We start from the raw sequence: 19821 nt of genomic DNA on the forward strand, positions 1-19821 counted from the left end.
CCAAGGTAGATCAAGACCTTAGTTCTAATACACGACATGTTTGTCAAAGTAAATTTTCCAGGAACAAAGGTGGCAAGGCACAAGGAATGATTGTACCAGTGCAGGACCATAGGGAATACCTAGGGAAAATAGGTATTCAGTAAGCCATTAGCTGTGCACAGGAAGCTATAGCAGTGTGTTAACTGAATATCTGTTTTTTCTCATAGGAAGAATTAATTAGTTAATTAGTTTTACTTGGAAGTGATGTGGTATGGGGCTATACTATTCCATTCAGGAGAATGTGCTTGTTTTATGTAGTTTGGTTTTATTAGAGCTAAGAGGCCATTATGTTCTACATTTGACAATGTAGCACATGAAATTTCAATTTGATTTTCCTTGTTTCTCAAGAGATTGTTTCTTTGTCTCACTTAGATATTTCACTTGCGGGAGCCTTGAGTGTGCGTGGAGCCCGGCTTGTTCTCACACAGATTGTGGCCCTTCTGATGAAAAGGTTCCACCACATAAGGCGAGACTGGAGAGGAAGCCTGTCAAATGTGCTGCTGCCCGTCCTCTTTGTTGCACTGGCAATGGCCTTGTTTAGTGTGAAGCCTCTGGCCATCAATTATCCTTCTCTCAAGCTGACACCAAGACTTTACGACAATGCAGAATCCTTCTTTAGGTAAAGGGCTCATCCATCATCTTCAATATCCAGTGTTCTGGGACCTTTACCCTTGAGTTCTCATATTTTAAAGAATGTTTGTATTCTAGAAAGAATGATAGGTTACTTTTGAGAATAGTTATGTGGGGTTTTTCTCAGATGTTTAGTACACTTTTATAGATTATTATGAAGGAAAGATAAAATTAGAAAATCTTTGTGTGAAGGATTTTCTGGAGGAAAGAGCAAAGACTTTGGAGAAGATTGAACTCAAATCAATACCAGCCATGACCATTTATATGTAAATGGACAAGTGTATTTGAACAATCCTTTGCATGCTTCATTTTAAAAAATTGCTTAGGACTGAAGCTATTTTCTCAAAACAATTCTTCGGTTTAAAAATGCTACACAGTATTAACAAAGCCTGCTGCCCTTCTTACTCAACTTAATTTCTAAATGTTCAGCTTTGAAACCAACTAGATTATTTATTTATTTATTTATTCATTGACTTTTAGTGTACAATATCTATAGAATTAATTTTTATAGAGTGAATATCACATGTATGGGTCACTTTATCTACTGTGCAAATGTACAGATAAACATAACAAGATGCTGTTTGAACTTATAAATATAACATAAATTTATTTTATAAGCATAAAAAATTTTAGCCATGCTAACTGCTAGGAATAAAGGATTATAAAGAGAATGATGCCCATGGGTGGATGTTGAGATTTGTTTAGCCATAATTGTAATGAATTTTCTTTACATGCTCACATAGAGTTTTTTGAAACGAGATTACTTTGGTATGTTTCCTATGCATGGATTTTATAGTCCCTTAATTTCTTGGAAAATACATAGGACCTTGAGCCTGAAGGTTAATAGAGCTAAACATATTAATATGTCTTTATTTATTTTCTTTTTTTAAAATTTTTCTTTCCCCTTCACTCCTTACCCCTGTGGCCCACTATAAACAGCACTGAAGATGATAACCTAGGAAACCTTTCTCAGATTCTACTGGGATATTTCTCTGACTGGGACCTCACATGCACAGATTCACAACCTGGGTAATTGTGACTAATGTAACTATTTCCTTAATTTTAAGTATTGAACTTTTCTTTTTTTTTCTTTCTCTGTAATGGATTATCTTAGGCTTTTTTTGGCAGCATGGGGTTAGTGACAAATCTGTTCTGATAAACGAGCTGGCATCCAGGTAAAGAACATAAGTAGGCTTTACTGTTAAAAGGTCTGATCTATACAGCTTAAAAGTCAGTGGCAGTAATCTGATTAATTTTACGATGGTTTTGATCAAGTCTTGTGTCCATAGGAAGGATAAATAGATGATAAGGAAAATACTTGTTAGGAAGCATTCAAGATTTCCAAATTCAGGAATGCAGTGGTGACAATGCTTTAGTAAGTGCTGCAAATATGAGACATGAAGCTCATTCGATGCCTATAAAAATATTTTTAATAAATCAACTTTGATAAAAATGAGTAAAATTTGTATCACTTTAGACAGAGCTGCCACTGTGATCAAATACTAAGAAGGCGTTCAGCATGCCAGATCTGCTCATTACTCTCTGGATTTCTTCTGTTAAGTGATATATTCCTTTCATTTGATAGCTATACTTTTATTACATTTATTCCCATTAGAAAAAATAATTCATGCTGGCAGATAGAATCTATGTCATCCCAGGATTCATGCGAATGTGTGTCTGAACAGGAGGTATGTAGTTTTTTATTTACTTACGTATGTAAAAAATATGTGTGCGTATATTATTTCTAATTCATTGGCTGCTGTTTTTGAAGGGCTAGTGAAAGTGATGAGGAAATAAATCCTCACAGGTCCAGCCTTATTATGATTGGAGATTTACTTCTGTTTCAGCTAATGAAATTATACACAAATTTCTTGTTGATGTATATGAACACATATGTGCACTAGAAATGGCTATAGATTGATTCGAAATAACAGGAACAGAGACAGCCGAACTATTTTCAGCAGATGCAACTTACTTTAAATGTGTTACAGGACTCTGATTAAGAAAAATCATCATGTACAACAAGGTTAAAGTATAACACTTCCATAACATCTGGAACACTGCCTACTTTCAAAGGGAAGTGTGGGTGAACGTAGCTGATAGAACCTACCAGGGAATCTACACATGAATGAGATTTAATTGTTAGAGTTTGGCTTGGATTTTGGGTTTGAAAATACATCAGGCTTGAAGACATGAAGGATTTTGAAAAACATAATGAATTTCTGACTTTCTTGACTAATGACTTTTCCTGCTGACTTGCTCTGGGTTGAGTAATAAACAAGAGTATGAAACTGTGTCTGAGGTGGCAAATGTACTTCCCCAAGAGGGAATAGCCTACAAAAAAGTTTCTTTTATTTATAAAGACATAATTATTTAGAACAAGAGTTGCATATGAAATATAGCAATACTGTTTTGGGAAAAATGAAAGGAGGAAACTAGTTTTTTGTTTTTCTGGGCAAGGAATAAGTTTGTCTTTAATACTAATGAAACTTATACCTAAAATACAAGAAGGTTGAATAAAATACAAATGGGAACTTACACAGGGAGAGGCCTATTAACCATGAAAACTGAAAGGAGATAAGTTGCTTGACAATGGAGGCAGAACTTGTATCTGTGAGCTATGTATGAGCAATCTTTGAGAGTGAATTTTTAATTTCTGTAGGGTCGAGACATCAAAAAAGCATTAAAATTTTTCAGTTGGTTGACATAAAGTGCTTTGTAAAGCTTCTGAGATAATTGAGTCTAATATCTGTCACCTTTCTTTGGTTGTGAAAATGTCCCACTGAATCATTAGAAGACATCTTCCTTTATTCTTTTCTTCAGCCCATCAATGAAATTTTTAGAAGCATATAACATTAATTAGAATTTTGATTTCATCTCATATTTATCTGGTGCCTATTTTGTGTTTCTTCTCAGGAAAAGCAAAGAAATAGCAGTCTTGCCTCTTTCATTGCTGTAAACATTCCTAAACTTATATACAAGTTTTGACGTTTTCAAAACAAACTGACTGACAGGGCTGCAAGAGAAATCAAAGGGATTTCTAATATGTAGCTGACACAATCGTTTGAGTTGCTTTACAAAACTAAACATAATTTATTGAAAATCTGTTAAAGCTGAGAAAGGCAAATCCAGTTAAAAAGAAATGCTGTAAAATCTGCATAAAAATCCAAAAATAAGGCTAAATGTAGTGCCACTGTTTTAAAAAAATGCTTTACTTATGTATACTTTTTTTCAGATGTGCTCAAGCTTCAATACGTCTGCTCCCTATGTGAAGAATAAGAGAGGACATATTTTGTATAATCTTTCAGGGTTCCCTGTGGAAGAGTATTTAGTGTGGTCTTCCAACAAAACAAGGTAACCTTAAAATGTCTAGCCTTTGGCTGTCGTTTGCATATAAACCCCATAGTCCTTCCTGATCCAAGGAATAAACATTTGTCACTGAGAATATAAACGTTTGTTGTCTTTATCTGGTGATTGTTATCAAGGCGTAGAGTCAGGCTGCGATTCAAGGTAGCATGACAGCCACTCAGTGGTCTCATCTCAGAACTTCCTCCAGCAGTTGCATGATGATTGGCTCTAGGCATACTCTGGACTTTCTTCCACGTACTGAGTTATTTTAGCATCTCAGAGATGCATATCTAAACCAGGTGAACAAGATAATTTCCATTCCTCAGAGACTCAATCAAACAGAGGTGGATATGCTCCAATTAAAATTTTCTTTGAAGTAAAAAGGGCTGCTATGCCCCTGGCAATACTTCATAATCTGTGATATCAGCAACAGAGGTTATCTGCTGTATTTTGAAGCTACTTATGTGCCCTTACAGCTCAACCACTGCTGATAATGTAAGTGGAAATATTAGACTAAATATGATTTTATAGAGGAGAAGAAAGTGTTAGCCACTTATGTATTAAAAGAAGGTGTATCTGATTTAATATAAAGAGAGGTAAGCATTTTTGGGTGAAAGATTTGAGCTAGCATATGAATGGAATAGGAAGAAATAAAGCTGTTTAAGATGCTGCTGGAAGTCAGTAATACCTTACAACCCTTCCTGTTGCTCAGAGATTTCAGCTTTCAAAAAGAAAAATTCTTATCTAAGGGAATACCTTTGCTAGAAAAGAGCCAGTAATATTGACCTGATTAAAAACTACATTGTCCCCTTCCTTTTTAACGAGGAGTTTTTGAGGGGTGAAGTTTTACTTTTAGTTGAAAAAGAAAGCATTATTGTATCTATCTCAACTTTACCCTTGCAAGCAAACTGCAAGCTTAAGGCAGATCACTCTTTGTTACTTTAATTTCTGCTACCAGATATGGTGGTTGGTCTTTTGGAGGGAGGAAAGCATTTGAACTTCAAGATAAAAAATTGAATAACACCAAATCTCAGCCCCTGGCTAAGGTAAGAGTTGCATGCATGTGTGCACATCTGTATATATGTATTGATTACTTTTTCAGGCTTCAGACATCACAGCACTTAGCAAATAATAAATCATTACATAAAATCCTTGCACTGAATAATTGGGAGAAAATCCTCTGTCTCCTATAGTCTAACTCTGTTCATAATTCTTGAAGTATTCTCCTGTGTTTGAGAAACAGTTTTAAATCAGTCAAATGATATAGCTTTTGTTTGTTTGCTTGCCTTTTTCCAATGAATTAATTTTAGAATCTAAGTTTAAATCTTGTTTCTAGATAGCCAGCCAAATAATAATTTTTTTCTGTCTTCTCCAAAAAGCCAGTGTCACAATTGGCCAAAGTGCACTGAACATCACAATAATGGGTGGCTATTGATGCTTTTTCATGCCTACAAGGGATACTTTGCTTTGCTTCATTTCTCTCACCACCTTTCCCCTAAGAGTAAAAGCATTTTCTAGGAGCAGCTCCTTCTGCATAACATATATACTATCCTTTTCTCAGAAGAACCTTTCTAAAACATTCCAAGGGAAATAAAATCCCCTGCGTTGGTAAGTGCTTGTTAGCCTCCAGGTCTCATCCCAAGTTTTCACGGTAGGGAGATACTGTACCACTCCACTGCATACCAAAAGGCCTCAAGGAAAAGCCCTTTATTTTAGTTGTGCTTAGAATAATCCTTCTTCTTTGACTTTTGCGATCCATTCAAATGTAGATGTGTTATGAGTAGAGGAACAGCAGTTTTGGAGAAACATTGATGCATATCAGTGAGTGGTTGTTGGGGTCTTCTCCCCCACCATGTGGTCCTGGGAGAGGGGCCCTGGGGGGGACACACGGGGTTTCCCTGCCCCTGCTCAGCCTCATTCCCCATTGGTTGGTTTGTGTTCCCTGCGCGGGCAGAAGGACCCTCGGGTCCCGTGATTGAGCAGTTCCTCGGCAGAGCCCCGGCCTTGCGGCTGGAGAAATAAACATCTCTGAAACATCTAGCAAGAATTGGTCCATAGATATTTCTTTTCCACGGGCCTCATTGTTTGATACGCGTGTTGCAGTATCCCACTGTAACAAGTGGTCTCTGTTTGTGTATTTGAGGCAAACAAGATTTAAGAGGAAGATATGCATTTTCCAGATTCCAGATTAGTATATGAAAAAAAGATTCTTCTGCCTTTAAATTGTTTTATGTAAATATAGATTTTATTTGCTTTTATAAAAAAAGAATACAAGGAACAGCATAAGTAAGCTTCATCCCAAATCCATTTTGGGACAAAGTGTTAGAAAACAATACAGATATTCTCCAGACCAATATAATTTCATGCTTAGTTTTGCAAAATCACTTCCTCTTTCTAATGCCTTTTCCATATAATTTGTTAGAAATCTCCCTATTTTATATACAAATCTGAGCACATAGATTTTGGTTATTTATAATCTCTCTTCTAGTCCCATATATTTTATAGTTTTGAACTCCAGTTCCATCATTCCTTCATTAGAAACATGAAGGTTTTCAGTAAGATTTTTTTTCTGACTCTCTTTAATCATTTTAAACTCTTGTTTTGACATGCTTGCACTGTGGTTTTTGTCAGGTTTTTTTTTTTTTAATATATTTGGTATAGAGCTCCACCTGCCATCAGGACAGGGATAAATTATAGTTATACCCTTAGTAAGTAAGCTTTCTGACCCAAAGCAAATAGTAGAGTAAATTTATAAAGGGCACTGTGTTATCTAAAGTATCTCCTGGAAGTGTCTTTCAAGTGATGCAATGTCAAGTTATTGCATTAACCTTTCAGTAACTAATGACCAGATTTTTACTTTGACCTTTCAGGTTTGTTCGTGAGACAGTGAATATACCCTTTACATAGCCTGGTATGAAAGAAAATGAGAAATTTGCATTTGAAGAGAATTACTGTATGACTCACTTCATTTTAGAAAATTTCTGAGCCATTAATATTAACCTGATTAGAAACTACATTGGCCCCCTCCTTTTTAACAAGGAAGGAGTTTGTGAGGCCTGAAGTTTTACTTTCAGCTGGAAAAGAAAGCATTAGTGTAGCTATCTCAACTTTACCCTTGCAAGCAAACTGCAAGCTAAAGGCAGATCACTCTTTTTTACTTTAATTTCTGGTCTTTTGGAGGGAGGAAAGCATTTAAACTTCAAGATAAAAAATTGAATAACATAATTTTAGAAAATTTCTGAATCTTTATACATTCTTCTCCTGTACTCAAAAAGCCAGCAATTTTCTTGTTCAAATTAAAAATGTTTATTTAGTACCTATTTTACTGTACCTAATCATACTGTGCTGTATATACTGCATAAGTGGTATATGCATGCACACCAAGAATGTGTATATGTACACACAAGAGAGAGAATATATCTACCACATGACAAATGTGGCTGATTAAAACCATTGATTATTGGCATTCATTGATGATCAGTGCCATGTAACAAAAGCACAACTTCTCAAATTTTTTGTATTTTCATGGCTGTATATTCTTTGGCTTCCTCTGATAATATGGTCAAAAAATTGTTCCATAATAGTTTCACTGTTGCTGTTTTTTGTAGCATAATGAAATATAGGAAGAACATGTGGTAATTTTAAATACTGCTGAAAGGCAAACTGTACTGTTCACATGTCATTTGGAAGAGTAAATTTTTCCAATCCCAAAGGTTGGGACTTGAAGCTTTGCAGTACAGTAACTGTATAAGTGTCCAGGGAAAAAAATTTACATCTTTCCAGTCTAATATCAATCATGAATCTGGTCCAGCAATGCTTAGGGACTTCTCTGCTCCTTCTCACCCTTTTTTATTGATAGGCCATATGTTAGTTGAAATGTCAGTCTAGCTTTATTTTGGAATATTGATGGCAAGTAAAAGATTATATAATAATGTAAAACACATCTTCACAGAACTTCTATCTGATGTGGTGAGGGGTTGTATTTTTCTTTGGAAAAGAATTTTCCTAACTATGGATAGGATGAAAAAGAAAAATTAATTATATTGATGTATATATTTTTCTTTTCTTCAGCTCTTTTCTGCCCTCTGTGAATAATTACCTGTGTGGCACAAGAGAAATATGAAAGATTTTTCAGCTAGAGCTAATATATTTCCTTTTTTTATATTTTACCTTTGCTAACAATTTTGAATAAAAACCAAGCCTTTAGAAAAAAGACCTTACATGTACCTTCTGTTGAAGTGAACAACCTTATATGTTTCTTTTTCCAGATTATAATAAATTAAATATCCATCTTCAATTTGGTTATTTCCTGGTGGTTTGATTCAGTTACATAATGCAGCTTGAAGGATAATTCCAATTAACATGTTGGATATTGAAATATATTGTTACACACAATGCTCTATTGTGGTTCTGTATATTCATTTGAATACTGGTAGCATTACTATATTTCAAAGGTGTTCTCTGAATATTTGTGACCTTTCCCCTGCCTGAATTAAATGAGGATGTGTTGTCAGAATTTTGCTTTGTTGGGGTTTTTTTGCCTTTTTTTTTTCTTCAATACAACAAATACAATTGCAGTGGAGTTTCATTATGTATGTATGTATAACTTTCTATTCTGCAAAAGTCTTTAAAAAAATATAGAAGAGGAGATAGGCGCATGGGGCTGTGAAAAAGACAGGTTACCCTTGATCACTTGTTTTTGTCTTTTTGCCCTGGTTGCTATTTGCACAGGACATCCTGCAGTGCAAAGATTTTCAGTTTTCCTCAGGAATCTTAGGTTCTCTTTCATTACATTTCTTTAAAGACCGCTCTTGTTGATTAATGAATGGGAGGTCTAGATTGTTTAATAGTTTGTGGGAACTGAACTGGAGAAGAACAAAGGAATTTCATGACTTTCCAAAAAGGGGAAGACTTTGGGGCTTGTTTTTTTTTTTCTTTTCTTTAAATGTGGGGACATAAGAGTTTGAGACACTTGAATGCCATTACATGGCATGTGGAAGACATCCCGGGGATCAGGCCCAGCCAATATGGTTTTACAAAGGGCAGGTCCTGCTTGACCAACCTGACCTTCAAAGTGACCTGCTTAACAGATAAGGGAAAGGCTGTGGATTTTGTCTATCTAGACTTCAGTAAATATTTGGCACTGTCTCCTACAGCATCCTCCTTGAAAAACTGGTTTCTCGCGGCTTGGATGACTGGCTATTTGATGGGTAAAAAACTGAATGTATGGCTGGGCAAGAGAGCTGGGGTGTTAAATCCACTTGGTGCCTGGTCACTAGCAGTGTTCTCCAGGGCTCAATTTTGGGACTGGTTCTATTTAACATCCTTGTTGATGATCTGGATCTGGAGATTGAGCACACCCTCAGTAAGTTTTCAGATGACCCTAAGCTGTGTGGGAGTGTTGATCTGCTTGAAGGTAGGAAGGCTTTTCAGAGAGATTTGAACAGACTCAATCATTAGCCTGAGGACAGCTGCATGAGGTTCTATAAGGTGAAATGCCATGTCCAGCACTTGTGTCCCAGCAACCCCATGCAGCGCTACGGGCTGGTGGAGGAGTGGCTTGAGAGCTTTTCGGCAGAAAGGGACCTGGGGGTGCTGGTTGACTGGAGACTGAATATGAGGCAAGGTGTGCCTAGGTAATAACATCTTGCCCTGTATCAAGAGTAGCATAGCCAGAAGGACCAGGGCAGTGATTTTCTGCCTGTATTCAGCATTGGTGAGGTTGTACTTAAAGTACTGCGTTCAGTTCTGGGCCCCTCATTTAAAAATAACATTGCGGTGCTGAAGCATATCCAGAGAAGGGCGACAGGGCTTGTGAAGGGTCTAGAGAACATTTCTTATGAGGAATTGCTGAGAAAGCTTGGTTTTAGTCTTGAGAACAGGAGGCTCAGGGGGACCCCATTCCTCTCTACAACTCCCTGAAAGTAGGTTATAGTGAGGTGGGGCTGGTTTCTGCTGCTGTGCCTGCAGTGAGAGGACAAGAGGAAATGGTCTTAAGCTGAAATAGGTGAGATTCAGATTAGATATTAGAAAAAAAATCCACTGTTAGAGGGGTCAGGCACTGGAATATTTTCCCCAGGGAGCTGGTGGAGTCAGCCCTGAAGATGTTTAAGAAGTATCTGGATTTGATGTTGGGTGATGTGGTTTAGTGTTCTAGGAGTTAGTTAATGGTAGTGCTGGGTTGGTGGCTGGATTTCATGATGTTACAGATCTCTTCCAACCTTGATGATTGATGATGCTGTTGAGATTTCAAGCAGTTGTGAATACCACACAAAGAAGAGCAGAAAATGTGAAAGGTAATGCAGGCAAGAACAATGGCAGATCAAAGCTGCTGATCTTTTTAATAATGACTAACAGAGCTTGTTGCGAAGAAGATTCAAGGGTGAGAGGCAGAGAAGAAATGACAGTGGAGCTCAGAGTGGTTCTTGGAATCATGATCTAGGATAGATGGGAGGAAAATTAAAAGGAGAGTCAGAGCACTGTAAACCCCACCTCACAAAAATGTGGATATCCAAACAAGTAGGTGGTCAGGAGAAAGAATCAGAAGAAAATAATTATTAAGAAAGGGAAACAGAACTGAAGTTTAGGCAGCCTGCACTGGGAAATATAAAGGAGAATGTGTCAGAAAAAAGAGTTGAATTCTGGAACTAGCATCCAAGTAAGGCTTGTAGTTAGATAGTATAAGAAAAAAAGAAAAAAAAAGAAAAGGCAGAATTATATGCGAGTAAAAGAGAACAGCACCAAAGCAATGATAAGAAAATCTTTAGGGAAGTTTCCAAGATGTAACTGTATAGATGGTAATTTTAGAAATTATCTAAGAAAACTGAAATCTTAGAAGAGGAGTATTAAGGCAATAAAGATTTATATTAAATCCTGTTCACTTTGCAGTATGATTCAGAATCCAGACAGTGAGAATTGCCCTACCTAGGACGTACAAAACGCAGATTACAAAGAGCTGATATAAAGAGGGAAAGGTTAGGAGTTTTTCAACTGTTTAAAATAAAAGGGAGAAGAAAGGGTTTTATGATGTGAGGAACAGATAGTAATCAGATGGTTTTAAATGTCACTGAAACTGAAAATAAACATACTTAATAATTTGACCTAGTTTCCAGTATGGATAACATAGGTTCAAAGGCACTATGATTAACAGTAATGTATCAATTTTCTGTATCAATTTCCTCCATGCCTAACAAGCCACTGATGCTTGTTGATGGTGGAGACAGCTTTTTCTATGGAATAGTTTCATACCTTGTAAACAGTGTCTTCTTGATTCTTTCTTTTCCCCTCTTTCTAGGATATTCTGTTCCTAGATGTTTTTTGCTATGTATCTCATGTAGATATTATTTAGAGAAGTCTCTTTGGAATTTCAGTGATTCTTCCAATTTTAACACTAGTTTTGCTCATCTTTTTGTATTTTTGATTAAACTGGCAGGTGTTATTTTCACATTGTTCTTCCTCTACTTGTTCAACCAGATGTGTGTAAAGGAGGGGGGACACAGTGTTCCATTAAATCAGAGAATCTCAATTTAATAATAAACATATGTGTACAGATCCAACAATAAAAAACTGCTGCATGCTGTTGAAAGACCTATGCAAATCAGTTGATTCTGTTCTGCCTGGTTGACTTTGTTCTATAAATAGATGTCATAATAGGAGAATTAGATATCCTTCATGCAATTCTTAAAGGTATGTAAGTTTGCACATCAGCATTCAGATTGAACTAATTTTTGATTGACAATTTCCATTCTTTCTTCCAGGTGTGGTATAACCAAAAAGGTTTCCATTCTCTGCCATCCTACTTAAATGAACTCAATAACTTCATTTTGTGGCTGAATTTACCTCCTAATGAGGATTGGAGACAGTATGGTAATAGTCTTTCTTTGTATTTTGGAAAGTAGTTTTTAAATTAAAATAATTTTAAGTATGAAAATTTTTGATAGTTTACAGTAGGATTTCAGAGTCTCATTTCTTGGGGGGATTAAAAAGTGAAAATTTTAATGACACAGAAAGTTTATGTGAAGAATGAAGTAAAGTAAAATTTGAATTTAAAGCTCACCATGCCATATGAGTTCCTCACAAACACATTCCTGTGGAATAAGGGTAAATTGGTTTGGGATGTTAGTCCCTGTGAAACTACTGTTAGGGCTTGCTTAAATAGAATGACTAAGGCACAACAAATATGGATTTATAACTTCTTTGGCACTTTGTTATATCTCCTTACATAAATATCCTGGGTAAATCCAGATTAGCCTGTAAATTCACACTGCAATGTGATGTTTCATAGCATCCTGTTACTCACGGAATAGGAAAGGCTATCATATATAATTACTGTACATAAAAAAAGAGCAATTAATATATTTGACATGTGAATTCTCTGATTCAGATATCCCTAAACTTTATAAAAACTTGTTAAAGTAAAAATTTTATGAACTAACCTCTAAAAAAATAACTGCAGTCAAAGACTCAGGTGTTAACACAGGTGAACTTTCTAGTTTGAAATCCGAGTGTGATAGTCCAGGTTAAGTTCTATTCATTCCAGTTTCCTTCATTCTTAAGATTCTGCTGAAGAGGAATTTGGTTTAGAGAAATTTTTTAAAAAGAGTTTATGACCAATTTTTGAGTGTTTTTGTAAAGTTAGGATGGTTGTCTGTAATGCTAAAATGTTTTTCAGTGTTTTTATAATGAAGCAAGAAGACTAAATCAGTGAAAATAGGGAAGGAATCCTGAACATCTAAAAATAGAAATTCATTAAAAAAACTTTCCGGAATGTCAAAGATAAAAAGAGTAATGGGTTGCTTTCAAAATGGCTGGGCTTTTATTTTTCTAAATGAATGAGAATGGATCAAAGGTAGTGTGCTTATGCAGAAACTTTGAATGAAATGAAATCCAGTATTTTAATGAGAATTTTTAATAGATATCAATTTTTAATCAACTTTCCTTGTGCCTCATGAGTCATACTGATGCTAACTTTTTTTCTGCATCATTAGATATCCCATTTTAGAGCTTCAATGTTTGTGTACACTTATATCTGTCGTGGAGAATCAGGGTTTGCTGTCCTGCTTAGAGTAAAAGAAAATGATAGTTGTCCCAAGGATTTTGGAAATGTTTTACTTTTTGATGTTTCATGACACAGAAACACAGCAAGTAAAACAGTGCTTAAGAAATACTTGAAGTCTTGTAGTGACATCTGTACATTATATGAGCTTGTGGCAGAATATGTTAGCTGTCTGCAGAAATAGAGCTTAAGAACTAGACAGTAATTTATTTATGTGTTCATCTATTGGAGAAGTGCAATAAAGATGGATTGATCATGCTCTTGAGGCACAATGCAGTGGGAACTTTCACAAAAACCTTGGGAAGAGACGTCAAGTTACCTACCTATCTATCTGTATGTATGTATTTGTTTGTGTACACACATTTGTATGTGTGTGTGTGTGTACACATGTGTATATTTGTGTATTTTTTGTGTAGAGACCAATACATACATATGTATATTTTATTTCTAAAAAACTCAACAGTTTTCTGGTGCTATATGGGCCACTTTGACTTTTAACTTTCTCTTATTTAAGGATACTGTTCTAACAGAGAAGAACTATTCATATGCTTTTGTTATTCAAATTGTTATATGCAGTCCTGTAAATCAGCAGTCAGAAGATCATGTACTCTACTCCAATACTGAAATCTATTATTTTTGATTTATTTTCTTCTTCCAAACCCTGTTTATATGCAAGGTCAGTTCTAGAATATTGTTGGAAATTGCTGTGAGGAAACTTGTTAAGATCTTGCAGAAACATGGCTTTGTAGTTCTGCCTTGCATTAGTGCCATGTTATTTCACAGAACAACCTTTTTCCTGTCAACAGAACCAGTGCTTCTGTATTACTTTTAAGTGACATAAAATTAATTTAGCCCTTTGAAAGGGGCTGTAAGGACAAAGGCTTTTCTTCTTACACAAAAAAAAAAAAAAAAAAAAAAAAAATCTTGCTTTACAGGAAGAAACTTACTAACTACAGCAGAGTAGAGCATTGCCATGGATATAAACACAATAGCAGCAACCATGATATTCAAACACCCTTGAACGAGGTCAACAAGTACAACAACTTCAGTGCTCATACAAAAGCTAAGAAACCCTTTCACTTTGAGGTTATATTCTGTGTGTATTTCTTGAACATGAACCCAGTTAGACTTCTCCCAACATCTTTGGAGGAGGGAAGAGTCATTACTGACCACATGCCGAGTTCTACCTGCTTTGCCCACAGGGACAGATCCAGTAACTTTCATAAGAGATCAGTACCACTGGTCCAAGTTTGTGATAGGTTTTGATAATAAGGAGCTGAGCAGGAGGCTAATTTCTTTTGTCTGAAGTCTTTTCTGCAGTCAAGAGGATACAGGGAATATAGACTTATGATTTGGTAGGAAAGTTTGAAGGAAGAAATTTTACCCAAGAGTAAAGAGCACATATGCTGACTTGCACTGGTTTATCTTCATAGGGATTTGTATCTGTTAAAAAAAAAACTTTGAAAAAATTTGATTACTGCTTTTTGTTCTGTCAGTCCAAGTTACTGACTTTTCAGCATTCGGGAGCAGGAAATTATATTTAGTTAGTAATAAAAAATCCTTCCTTTTTGCTATAGTGTAATCTGATCTTCAAATCCTTTCTCTGCAAGTGGAGAGATTTCTCCTCACCCCTCTCTCTTAACAATATGGGATTATTTCTAAATTTCTCTGTGAGGATGCTTGGAAAGTTGTAAAGTTTTTTTCTTGTAATTTTCATGTAAAGAGTGGTATGATTGTTGAGGAAAATGTGTGTGCCTAGCTGGAGGTACATGTAACTAGATGGAGTAACTGAAATTGGCCCGATCGATTTATATCAGTTTATTGTAGCTAATGGATCAGTTGTCTCTTTTGGAACAGCAGTTCAGTAATACTTGTATAAAAATATCTCATCTTCTTTGTCATGTGGATACCCACCCCTACCTTCATCATCATGTAAATCTGTGATTCTGTTGTGGGAAAAAGTCCTCTGTCTTACTGTGGAGGAAACTAAATACATTGTTTCCTAGTGGATTATAAATTCAGTGGCAGATAATGAAAATAAACATGTTAATAAAGAAAAAAAAAGGTGTAAGACTCTTCAAGAGAGGAGGCAAGAAAGTTTTGTCAAAACCCTTCACCTCTGACTGGTATTCAAGCTTATATGAATGACATTTTCTAATCTCTTTCTGAAATGCTGCATTCCTACATTTAAGTAATGTAATTGTGAGCAAATAAAAATGGAATAATGAAGTAAGAGGAATAAAAAAACTAAAAGGCAATACTTTTTGCTTAAGCTTAAGTTAGAAATTTTGATCAAATAAAACTTACTTTTCACACCTAATTGTGTAACACTGAGTCAGAATGAGTTTGTCATGCTGGAGTACAGAAGGACTATAACCTCCCTCTTAGGGTAAGGCTATATAAAGAAAAAAGGAGTGGTTATCATCTACAATGATGTCTGTAAAGTAAAGTGGTCAAAAAAAGTTCTTGCATCATTATTCAAAGAACAGAAATGTCTCAATATAGAAAGGGCTTTTCGATGAAGCTGCCCCACCTTAGGATTCCTATTGAAGTAATTGATTTTTTAAAAAAATATTTCATACTAGGACTTGTAACCTTTCATGTATCATCCTCTATTATTTCATATTCAATTCTTCAAAAGAGCGGGAGGGATCAAGGGAGTCATTTTCAGCTGAATTTTGGTGGAAAGTGGCTGTATAGTTTCCTGAATTCTTTGTAAATTATAACTTTAAACCTTTTTACAAAGGAAATTGTGAAATGGCCTTTAGGTGAAACCCACTTAACCATGTCTAATTAGTTTGGGAAAGTAAAATAGAAACCATTAATGATGGTGCTGCCTGTGAAATTCTCCATAAAATATAAATCATAATTTTCAGTTAACAGTAATGTCTCATTTTATGTAAATAGAAGTATTGTCATATATATATACTACCTCCATTTTTCTTAAACATACTATTTTATTTAATCTGAAATAAGATATCTGGAATAAAAAACCCTAGATTGGTCTTCCATTCAAATCTGCAACAATCATGATATTTAGAATCAGTAGCACAGATCTAAATTGATCTATGTACTCATGACTCAACATAAGAGATAGTTTACAAAGAAGTGCCAAGAGGCATGTTCAGACACCCCCAAAATACAGCGCAGAACCACAATATATACCTAAGGACAGCTCTGACTACCTATGGTGATGGCATACAAGCTTGAAGACCTTTAAGGTTTTTTCCTCTAGATTTCTCCAATTGACACTGAAAAATTACTTCTGGGTTCATATCACTTTCCTCATTTTTACTGAAAAAACACAGATTTTGAAATTGTTTATGTAGAAAGTTGTACCCAGGTGGGATGGACTGGACTACCAGCATCTTCTGTTCTTTATCGTGTACATGATGGACACATCCAAATCTCTGAAGTTATGACAAATTTTGTGTCCCTTTATTTTCTGACAGATGGTCAGCTGGTTTAGATGTGATAGAAGATCTAGAGTATTTTCCCTTGAAGGTACAGATTGCAGGCTGTTAATAAGATGTTGGTATGGGGAAAGGTGTCCTGACTTGTGCAGCTTCTGAATGGCAACAGGGCAGGATGCAGAATGTTCACATCAAATGTATTTAATGTGGATGCACTTTCCTTTTTCCTGTGAGCTTTCCTATCCAGAGTGGAAAAGTATAGTATTTTATTGTAGGAAATGTTGTAATCCTTCTAATATTTTATGAAGAATTTATTTCACTAGGTTAGGGATGCCTTTTTAACAAATTAGAATCTAAAATTAATTTAATCAAGAACAATGTAAGGAAAGGAGTAGGAATATTCCACCTGGAAGGGAGAATACCAAGGGGAAATCACAGAGAAGCTGAGCAGGGTACAATGAATTGTTTACTGCCTCTTCTACTATTAAGCATATAGCATGGGGCTCCCAGTGTCATGTCCAATGTAAATACACTCCCCCACCCAGACCCTAATTGTTCCTGAAGTTTACAGTTAAACTGTAAAACTCTGACTACTTCCACCCTCTTTTTTTTTTTTGGCTTGCAGGACTGGTAAAAATCCCCTTGTTCTCAGCTGTATAAAGCAAAGTCTTTCACTGAGCAATACGAGAGATGACAACTGAGCCTTTTAAATTAATGAAAGACAAAAATGAGGAAAAAAAAAGACACACCAAAAAAATGTAGTTAACTGTAAGCAAAACAACTGAGAAAAGAAAGAAAGAGAAGTTCTATAGCTGAAAAAAACCTAAGAAAATACATTACCGAAATAACTGGCTGCTTGTGCTCTCTGTTGGGATTGACATCTGCATCCACTCCTTTTCAGAACTATACATGCATACGTATATCAACTAGCATGTATACAGAGTTGTTCCTTTCTTTGAGATGCCCTCCTCTTCACTCCGCTCAAACACGGGAAATAGTGCCTCTCATTTTGGAAACTCTTCATTTTTATATTGCAGAAGGTTAAAAGGTTTGAGAAAGTCTTTCATCATTGTGGTCTCGTTCTCTCTGAATAGAGCATTAAAGTATAAGATTCTCCATGGTCACAGTTTTTCCAGTTCTTGAATTGCTTTTGCATGGTTTTGGAAAGGTTGGAATGGGTGTCTATTACAATTTTTCACCTGTGCTCATAGAGAAGCCTAAGTGATCACTGTAAAAATAATGTGACCAACTGCATGTTGAGAACATAGACAAAGGATGTTTTACGACAATAAAGAAATTTTTTTGTTGTGATTAAATCAGGAGAATATAATGGCAACCTATAGATGTGGAAGAAATAATTTTCATATGGAGAAATTTATGAAAAGGAGCAGACAGAGTTAGTGCTAAATCATATCATATTTGGTGTTATTGCCTGTCTTGCTTTTCCCTTGTCAATACTGATATGGTAAAATTTGCCCTGAGGGCTGTTCACACAAGACTTGCAAATACAGTCCTTAAAAAATCCTTGCATAAACACCAGAAGCATCTGTTTAATAGGAGCTTTGTAATTTAGAACTTCTTAGTTTATCTGTCATTTATAGTTTTTAAGTCCTCGAAGATGGCAGATAGTTTTCAACTTAATGAGCCTCATTATAGCAGCTTTACATAGTATAAAGGCATATAAAGGCAAGAAAGTATCAATAAATACATTTTACATCATGTTAACAGCTCTATTGGGACAGAGACGTGTAAAAAAAGATGGTCTAGGAGGTTAGAAGAAATGTAGGAAGGGATAGGTTATAAAAGTACATGGAGTGGTTTTTTAAATAAAAACTATATAATATCAAATATTATTAATTCTGTTGGTTTTTTCTGGTATTGGAAGATAGTTTACAACTTATTTCTTGAGTTCAAGGGCATTTTTTTCCTCTGTGGATTGCAAGCTAGTTTATTGGCTTTATATAAGTTAGTCATCTATTTTTTGACAATGGGGTGGAGAGAAGAGGTCATTTTACTGAAAAAGTAGCAAATTCAGATATTGTCATGATCCAGACTAATTGAAGAAACTTAAAATATTGAATTAAAGGCAACTATTATATTTAATGCAGTGATAGAATTTTGAATTCTAAACACAACTGAACTTAGTTTAGCACAGTCATACTTTTCTTACTTTTAATCCACAACCTTGTGAAATTTAATTTCAGTTGTGAGTGCAAAATGAAAAAAATGTAATCCTTTGTTTCATCTACATGGTTTAAATGAAAACTGACTGTCAAAAATATTTGCTACTTTTAAGAAGTGTGATTAGTTTTTGTGACTCTTTGATAGAAGGAGATTAATTGAGTGTAATTTGCTTTTTGATTAGTATTGTATGATACAAACTGCAGGGAGCATTATGCTATTTAATGTCACGGGGTTTTATTTTCCCCTGCAATTATCTCTCTTTCCCAGTTTCTCTATCATGTACTAGAGAGTTACAGCACTGCACTTCTGTGTATGGAACGCAAGTCAGCTGCTGTAGATGTCTGTTTAACATCAGTGCAGTAATCTGAAAGTTTTGTTAGTTTCCCCCTGAGATGTTGCCTCTGGGCAAGGGAGGGAATTGTCCTGCTCTGCTTTGTACTGGAGCGGCCTCACCTTAAACGTAGTATGCAGTTTTGGGTGCCACTATATAAAAAAGACATGAATCTATTAGAGAGCATCCAAAGGAAGGCCATGAGGATGGTGAAGGGTTCGGAGGGGAAGCTGTATGAGAAGCAGATGAGTTCACTTGGTTTGCTCAGCCTGGAGAAGAGGAAATTGAAGGGAGACCTCATTGCAGTCTTCAGCATCCTCATGAGGGGAAGTGGAGGGGCAGGTACCGATCCCTTCCGTCTTGTGACCAGTGACAGGACTTAAGGAAATTTCCTGAAGTTGAGTCAGGGGAGGTTTAGGTTGGATATCCTAATGGAAAAGGTTTTCCATCCAGAGGGTGCGTGGGCATTAGAACAGGCTCCCCAGGAAAGTGGTCACAGCACCAAGCCTGACAGAGTTCAAGAAGTGTTTGGGCAATGTTCTCAGGCACATGGTGTGACTCTTGGGGTGTCCTGTGTAAGGTCAGGATTTGGATCTGATGGTCCTGGTGGATCCATTCCAATGCTGCATATTGTATGATTACTTCTTCTATTTTGCCCACTTTTATTCAAGCATTAGAAAAGCCTAGAAAAACTTTCTGGGAACTAAACTAAACTTTTTTCTGTCATGCTACTACTCCTTTACATAAATGGAAATTCAGTGGTTCCAGTGGGAAAAAATAATTTTCTTTGATATGCCAGTTTTGCTTCAGAACAAATAGCT

At 35.8% G+C, this 19821-nt stretch overlaps 1 protein-coding gene across 1 annotated transcript in view; it reads left to right on the top strand.

Moving 5' to 3' along the window:
- ABCA13 (ATP binding cassette subfamily A member 13) overlaps positions 1–19821 on the top strand; it is a 175497-nt gene that overhangs the window by 102439 nt on the left and 53237 nt on the right. The window contains exons 36-41 of the mRNA XM_048321455.1: positions 412–658; positions 1609–1698; positions 2285–2357; positions 3905–4023; positions 4976–5063; positions 11775–11883. Coding sequence (XP_048177412.1) covers positions 412–658; positions 1609–1698; positions 2285–2357; positions 3905–4023; positions 4976–5063; positions 11775–11883 — 726 coding nt within the window. The remainder of the gene's footprint in view (positions 1–411; positions 659–1608; positions 1699–2284; positions 2358–3904; positions 4024–4975; positions 5064–11774; positions 11884–19821) is intronic.

The sequence above is a fragment of the Corvus hawaiiensis genome, chromosome 1 (genome assembly GCF_020740725.1).
Source record: "Corvus hawaiiensis isolate bCorHaw1 chromosome 1, bCorHaw1.pri.cur, whole genome shotgun sequence".
Taxonomy (NCBI): Eukaryota; Metazoa; Chordata; class Aves; order Passeriformes; family Corvidae; genus Corvus; species Corvus hawaiiensis.